The sequence below is a fragment of the Barbatula barbatula genome (assembly GCF_947034865.1).
Source record: "Barbatula barbatula genome assembly, chromosome: 18".
NCBI classification, from domain to species: Eukaryota; Metazoa; Chordata; class Actinopteri; order Cypriniformes; family Nemacheilidae; genus Barbatula; species Barbatula barbatula.
In genome coordinates this window covers 13,954,090-13,962,394 of record NC_136781.1, presented here as the reverse complement: position 1 = coordinate 13,962,394, position 8,305 = coordinate 13,954,090, and the positions used below count along the sequence as shown (strand labels likewise).

Below are 8,305 nucleotides of genomic sequence, written 5' to 3'. Positions count from 1 at the left end.
TGTATTTGCATATGGTAACAATATGAGTCAAGGAAAATAAAAACAAAAACTCTTAAATTAGGATGTATTTCACAGCCATAGGGCTGTAAAACGATTAATCTACTATTCGTTTGCAAAATAATTTTTTGTTGACATTAAATGTGTGTGCGCACTGTATATAATAATTATGAATATATAAATGCATACACATGTGTATGTATTTAAAAACGTTTAGACATTTGAATTCTATCAATATTAAAAAAGCCAATGTTTGATTAACAAAACCAAGCTTGTTTGCTGTGTTTTTTTATTTTGTATTGTCATGTGTTTATTCTCCTGTACACTTCTTTTGTGAAACCAAAGCCAACCTGACCAATAAATACAAAATAGGCATGTGACACACAAACTTTCATTCTTAAGCTGTTAATACACACATATCAAGTTGCCCATAATAGGCAACTTATTTTCTGGACATCAAGAAGAGAGAAGTTGCCCATAAGGCAACCATCTGCAATTCCCAGGTTTTAAAAAAACAACGTAAAAGTGTTCTGATAAGACAATAGAACTACACTTTTCATATTCAGTCCAGAACTGGAAGTTAAAATTTTTGCCATTCATGTTCAAGTATAGAAAGTGCAATACAAGACCACCAAAACAAAGGAAATAACTTAAAACAACATAACTGGTTATCAACAAAAAAAAATGTCTGTCAATCAAATACCCTTTTACAGAACTATAATACAGAAAATGTGGAAAAAATACATGGAAACAAAAACTGCATAAATCATTCAAATATTCTTCACTAATCCATAATCGGATTAGAAGGACAAAATTATATGACGCATATCTTTAAGTCATTTACAGTGTTAATCATGAGAATGGCCGATGCAAACAAAAAAGGTCATTGTTTTACAAAGCAATAATGCATCACAAAAAAAAGATCAATAAGAGTTAATCTTTAGCGACAGGTGCACTTAGTCGCAATCATCTCCTCATACTCCTTGTAGGCGATGGAACCGTCATTCTCGATGGTCAAAACACTTAAGGGGTCATATTCTGAGGGTACACATGAAGGCCTGGGCACAGAGGAGTCGAGCTTCTCGTAAATGATGTTCTGAACCATTGTGTGTACGGGTGACCCATAGATAAATCCAACAGTCCTCGGACAAGATCCCTTACAGTACCTCGGATTGTATTTTTGAGGCGCTATAATCCAATGCTCCAATTTAAGCTGATCGAAGCTCACTCTGAAATCAAAGAGGTCACAGTCATCCGTAGGAAAGTCAAACATTGGAACGAAGTCTGGCGCGTTAGGTTCTGCGCTAGTCTTGGATGCGCTGGTGCTCTTCAGAGTGCCACGCCTCTTTCGTGAAGCTGGATTCCACGATCTAGACTTTCCATCCCAGTGGTTTGATGTTAGGTCTACCATCCTGTTCTGCGTAGGCCTTCTCTGGTAGGCAACCTCGCTGGTATCATTCAGATACAGAAGAAGAGATGGAGACCTGTGAGTTAACTCCACCGGGCTTTTGTGGATCTGGCCTCCAGGTCTAGGGATCATATCTTCAATACAGGTCAAGTTGATGAGCAGATGGAGGTCCTTCTTATGGGCCTGAATGATAGGATGGAGGAAGGAAGTCACATCAACCTCCACCCAACGGCGACGGACCCGCCTCTCGGTGTGGACGCGGAAGCTGAGCAGGGGGACTCTGTGGTGCGATCTGAGATGGTCAGAACACATGTGATCCTTGGAGGGTTCCTGCTCCTTCACATCAAGGTAACAGAGGGATGTGAAGGGGGCGATGTGGTTGTGGTCGAAGGAATAAAGCAGAACGGACTTGAGTAATTGTTCCTGAGACCTTACTCGATTTAGGCTGTAGGAGATATCCTGCATGAATTCTGCAAAGAAAAGACATAGCACTGAGAAAAGGATCTCTTTAAGAACAATTTAGTTTGGTAGACTAACATTTAATTATGCAAAAATGTTCAATTGAGCCATGCAAAATATACATTGTTCTTACATGTCCTCATTACATCTGATTAATTCAGCAAGAGATGCTTATTGGATGCTAGTCTGGAAATATATTCATACTTTGCAATTATAGGATAATTCTGTGTAAAAACTACAAATACAAGTTTCTTCAGCATACTTAGAATGGAAAGATGAATAGATTTTGAATTTGAGTATTACATACAATTTTATCAGCCTGATCTCATGAGTATTTATAACTATTTACATAGTGGCTAATTTGTATGAATTGATAAAGTGTGAATTGTAAAAAAGCAATGCTGAAGCCCCGCCATGTTTCACTGGTGCAAATCGTACTATAAGGTATGAAAGAGATCCTACAAATCAAATAAGCTACCTCGTAAAATAGTTACGAACTGATTTGAGATTGTGTATTGTATGTATGTTGCTTTCAAACCCCCAGTTCAAATCTTCCAAACTAAGACTCCAGGGTGTCAACAGCAACTAAACAAGCAAGACACCAGCACTAAGCCTACGGCAAGCACATTAAACACAATAAAACCACACTGGGGCACAAATGAAGTCATTTTTCATTTCTACATTGTTGAACAGTGTTCTCATTTTAGTTTTGTTATTAATATCAGGTCAGATCTACCCGTCACAATTATACCGGGTTCACATCCTGGGCACAGCCACACATACTTTTGAGTTCACTGGAGTAAAATAAACAGTGAAAAACCAGTGTACATTAAATATAATGAGGTGGGTGTGACCAAATCTGCATTAAACTACTGTTAACACAATTTACATTTATGCAACTGGCTGGGGTTGCGGTCCAAAGCAACCTACAGTGCATTGAAGATGCATTCTAACATTGTAACACATTTTTAAATGTATTCCAGCTGTCGGGCATGTGACGGTATTGTTTTAATTCTTGGTAATTGTCTTGTCAACTTTTTTCAAATCATATGTGGTGTCACAGTATTATGTTGAATTTATAGTCAGATATATTCACTATCGTCAATAGCAGTGCATTCATAACTGGTTTCTCATTTAGGGAATGCGATAAAAGACACATTCAAGGAAGTTTTGTTCACATTTGAAACATTTAGAATTACATTTACAAATGTAAAGTATTATGCTGATCTGCATGGCTTTGTGGTATTTTGTACATTTAACAATATTGTGTAAATCAATATTTGAATTATTGAAATTCTTCCAACTGTTTAAAATCAAGATCTTACAGACAAACAACTTCCCAAAGACAAAAAGCAACCAATTTGTAAACTAAACAACAACAGTAAACTTCCGAGTGTATAACTTAATACATTCAGCAAATAATGTGTTTAAATGTAAAAGTCTACCTCGGCTTTGTTTGAGACACTCCTCTCGAGGTGTGATGAGACGGACAGTGTTGTACAGGTGAGAGGCCTCGTGGCTCCTGTCATGTTTGGACGATTGTTTGTACAGTCTCTTCATATAGCGCACATATCTGGAGTCAGGCTTGGTTCGCGGTGTGTAGTCTCCCCACGGGTCTTGCTCCGACAAAGCCTTCAGCAGGGGGTTCAGGATATTTCCATGATGAATGGAGACGTCGGGCTCAAGCGATTCGTTTTCAAAATTGTAACATGATGTGCACGGCAGGCCTATAGCCGTGAGGACTATGAGGAGTCTGCTTAAAGTACAAAGCGCGTCACTTTTGTAAAGCCTCATCGCCATAATAAAAAAGACCGTCAAGTTAAGAAAAGGTTTGAAGACCTGGGACGTCTCCAGGCAAACCAAACTTGCGGCGCTCTGACCTAAAGGACGCGGGGACAGGTGTGAGCAATCAGGGCGCGTTTTGCGCAAATGCCGGTGGAGATAAAACGTTCGGATAAAAGTTGCAAACTTGATCAACCATGCGAGTTTTATTATACAATCTTTGGCATGTCTGAAATAACGCGATATGGTGCGATATTTAATCATCGGCATATTTTTTTTTTCATATCACGCATCGAGCTCCACGAAGACCTATAATGTAAAATGTGTTATATAGGCATTGTCTTTATAAATATATTATAAAGAGTATTATATACGAGTTGCTGAATGAACAGGCATTTTCGGGTTAATAAGCATTTTAGCAAGTTCAGAACAAATTTTTTAGGCCTAGTAAACACTGAGACCAAATTATAGCTATATACCTATATTTTATAGGTGACTGGTCAAATCTAACTGCTCGGTTTATTGTTTAGGTTGAATGCATCTTTCCTAGCGAATAAGATGGACACATAATACCCCAAAATTATGGGGGTGTTGTTTGACCCCCGCACAAAAGAACTGTTGTTTTGTTTTAACAAAGCTGCAGCATTGACAACCTGACAATGCCGCAGACATCCAGGAATTTTCGACTTAAACGACTTGGAAAACACACATTTAAAGTTTAAAATGTTATGACATTATCAGAAAGGTGCAACTTTACTGTAAATGACGTTGCTGGTGTCTTTCAACTTGAAATTGCTTCACTGCTACGTTGATATTAATTATTAAACACATCCTTTTTCAACCATTTGGATTTTTATGTAACCTTTTTGTGCTATCATTTGTGCTAAAGGCATGTTCAGATTTGTTTCAAATCATTGTAAATAACCACTACGAACCCAAGGCTTTCTGAAATGACCTTCACCCCACAGCCGAACAAGAGCAGCTCTAACAGAGAGACATCATTACACATCACTGCACACCACTCAAAAGGCTTTGAATGGAGTTATGCTAAGCTTCAGCGCCCATGAAATCATGCCTGAATCACAGCCTCACTGTGACAAAAGGGTCATTATATTTCCAAGCCAACATTCATGCATTTCAGTTTCAAACTTGTGGTTTTATTCTCACATATACAGTGTGTATATATGGAACTTAGTAGTTAAAGTAAAAAAATATTTTAAAATATTTTAGCACAGCCTATCTGCATATTTACGGAACAGTCGATCTCCTCAGCACAAAGACATTGTGGGAACCACAAAATGAGTTCAAGGACATTATGCCCACACACTCATTCATTGACTGTTTCTCTGAGCGTTACGCAGAGGACAAATCAGATGAGAAAAATGACAGAGTTGCACATTTCTACACAAGAGAGAACACTTTCTGCTAAGACACATCCTTCAGCTCAGAGATAACATTCTGGCAATGCAATACTATTATGTTGTCTTTAATTTAGTGTTTGATAAAAAAGTGCTTAAACATCTAAATATGCAGCTTATGTAACACAAAGTACAGCTGACACTTTTCTTAAACGCGACATGAATTATTTTTACAGATGTATTTAGTGCTTTAAATTAGCTGGGTGAAAATCCACATTAAATTTCAATGTATTACATTATGGCCCGGTTTCACAGACAAGGCTCAGCCTAAGCCAGGACTATGCCAAGTTAATTTAGGTTATTTAAGTTGCTTTTATTAAAATGCCTTTAAAAAATGACTGATGTGCATCTTGAGACAAAACAATGGCACTGACATATTTAAAGATAAGGGCAAGGAATTTTCAGTCAAGACAGCTCAAAATCCATTTTAGTCTGGCCTTGTCTGTGAAACTGGGGCTATATGTTTTAATTAAAAACAGCAATATAACATTTATATTTAAGATTTAATTAAGTATTTTAAATATAAATGGAATTGAATATACTATTTAATTTAATCCATGAAGTGTAAAAACAATTTTGAAATGTTTAAAATAACAATTTGTGTATTTTCTTGTTACTTCATTAACAAAGATATAATTATTAGTAAACAAAGTGTTAACACAACAAGTTTTATACGTGTCTTATAATTTTTAAGTGACTTTCGGTTGAGATATTTCTGAGTTTCTTTGAAACTAAGGATCATCGCTGATGAAATCGAAACTTTTTCGATGTCTGTATTTCTTTTTATGTCCCACAACGTGAGGCTGAAATAGTTTACTCAAGGTGTTAAATCCTTTAGGAAAGTCTTGAAGGTTCTGACCACCCCCCAAATTACAGCGTAGGATATGAGGATCTCCGAGCATCTTTCTCATTTCAAATGACACATCTTGACTCAGATAATGGTAAGGTTTTTTACCACTGTTATCCCTTATACTAGTGTTGGCACCGTATTGGCACACCAGCAGTGATAAAACCATCTCGTGGCTGTGAATAGCAGCTATGTGAAGAGGGGTGTACCCATCATAAGACTTTGCGTTAACGTTGATTCCTCCAGGACTCTGCCTTCCAACGTCAATGACTTTAGAGACCATTTCACAGTTTCCGCGTTTAGCAGCCCAGTGAAGGATTGTGAAGCCAGACATGAAATTTCTCTTCTCCGCCAGCTGGGGATTTTGCAAGAGGAGGCCATAGATCTGACTCCAGCATCCTTTTGCCGATTTCACAAGCCATTCGTGTTCCAGAGGTTCTAAGGGAAGTACATCTGCGCCTTTAGCTTCATTACCTGGTCTGGTTATCTTGTTACACCTTTGCAGCTGCGGTGAACCTTGTGCTTCAAGCTCTTTTCGTTTGGTTCTTGTAGACCTGTACAGAAACGCCCCTCTTTGATATTCGGTTGCCTGAAGTTTCAAAGTCCTTTCAGAAATCACTTGAACCTCTGAAGAATCTTCAGATGTTGTTTTGTGATGTGTGCTACTCCCTTCGTCACACTTTGGTGGAGATTTTACGGCCACAAGAGCGAACACAGACCCTGTCTGGCCACTTCTGACATTACTTGTCACCGTAAGGACGCTTGCTGTCAAACACTCTGTACCGTCAGATGGTCCTTCGGGATGGACTGAATCAGCTTCTCGTTTTTCGGAACGATCACATTTAAAAGATGAATATTTACTCTCATTACGCACGGCTGGGTTGGGAAAAGGATAACAATTGTTATTAAGAATATCCGCGTTTTGTATTTCGTATTTTAAGTCCAATAAACTGTCATCCAAGATCGTTTCACCTTTGACGAGTCCTTGATATTTTTTCTTGACCACCACATACTTCACATCATCGACTTGTTTGACCACGGCGACGTTGTTGACCAGTCGTTTAAACAGATCTCTCTTCTCTTTCTTTTCCTCGGGATCGCCGGAGTTGATCAGTGCTTTGAACTTGTTCACAAGCTCCGAGTTTCTCACTTTGCCCCCGCGCTCCAGTAAAAGTGTTAAGATGAGGTCTTGAGTCAAAGCCATTTTCCTTTTTGCGTATTATTTGTAGCATCTATAAAGGGAGACGCGAAAGATGTTTCAACAGCAGCCTGCTGCTTCCGTTTATCCTCAGGAATCGCCACCCACAGACCGGCCCATGAACGTGCAATGAATTAATTAAGATGCGGGTGCGCGTTCACGATTGAGCGAGGCCGAGGTGCGTGCGCGCGCAAGCTACATCCTTATCACGTTTGATTTAGAGACATCTCGCTTGTTAGTTGTATGAACAAAATGAACAATAAAGAATAGTAGACTTTTTGAGTCACAAATCCAACTTTGGACAAACATAATACATAAAAAAACATTAAAATCCAATAGAAACCACCCCAAAAATGATAATGGTTTACATTGGAAAACCCACCCGATAGCTTTTTCCATTAAAACCATTACAAAACCCTTTTTTGTAGTGTGTTTTGGTCATTATTCATGTAAGATTTAACATCCCACCAATAGAATCCATCACATACCAGTAGACACCATTACAGTTTCCATTAAAGCCAATACAAATTCCTTTAAACCCATTAAAAACATTACAACCACTTTACTGAACTGTTTTGGGTAAGGTTCAGGCCAACATGCTGGTTGATAGTAAAGACTTTGCTTGTATCAGCAACTGTTTATGTTTTTAATAAATGATCTATTCATTTTCTAATAAGTTACAATCGTCTTGTAATAATATTTATACAGTAATGTACTGCCATCCCTTGGAATACATTACATCTTTAAATATGATTCTAATTATTCTAACAAAAAAAAGTATATAGACTATACTTTATATCTCTATCTCTAATAAAGACTTGAATTTTTGGATAAAATGACAGGTTAGGTTTTTTTAATGCGTGCGCACTTCTTCATAAAGTTTAAATTCTTTCATTTATTTGTGTTACTGCACATACTTTGATTACTTGTTCATCTTTTATTACTTATTATATGTATTCAAAAATATTTAACATTTCTGAGTTAGGCTAATGGTGTTATGGTTTCATAACCTCATCATTAGTAAAAAAAAAATCCACAACAAACAAACAACTAGAAAATATTATATATTTAATACTTTTTTGTGGCAAGACCAGTAAAATGTAATTCACTTGCCTGCCCAGGCCAGAAAACCTAGCGATGAGGCCTGAGTTGTCTATGCATTATATAATGCCCTTATCTTGTGGTTGTCTGTAGGA

General features: G+C 37.6%; 2 protein-coding genes across 2 annotated transcripts; both read right to left on the bottom strand.

Moving 5' to 3' along the window:
- On the bottom strand, positions 1–3,871 carry gdf9 (growth differentiation factor 9). Its single transcript, XM_079479369.1, has 2 exons — positions 3,310–3,871; positions 1–1,875 (listed from the first exon to the last, which is right to left on the bottom strand). The coding sequence occupies exons 1-2, from the start codon at positions 3,662–3,664 to the stop codon at positions 938–940; spliced, it is 1,293 nt and encodes a 430-aa protein (XP_079335495.1). The 5' UTR covers positions 3,665–3,871; the 3' UTR covers positions 1–937.
- A 1,246-nt stretch (positions 3,872–5,117) lies between these two features.
- sowahab (sosondowah ankyrin repeat domain family member Ab) lies at positions 5,118–7,223 on the bottom strand. The gene is made up of 2 exons (XM_079480396.1): positions 6,884–7,223; positions 5,118–6,787 (listed from the first exon to the last, which is right to left on the bottom strand). Exons 1-2 carry the CDS (start codon positions 7,113–7,115, stop codon positions 5,796–5,798), a joined length of 1,224 nt encoding a protein of 407 aa, XP_079336522.1. The 5' UTR covers positions 7,116–7,223; the 3' UTR covers positions 5,118–5,795.
- Between the last annotated feature and the right edge of the window lie 1,082 nt (positions 7,224–8,305).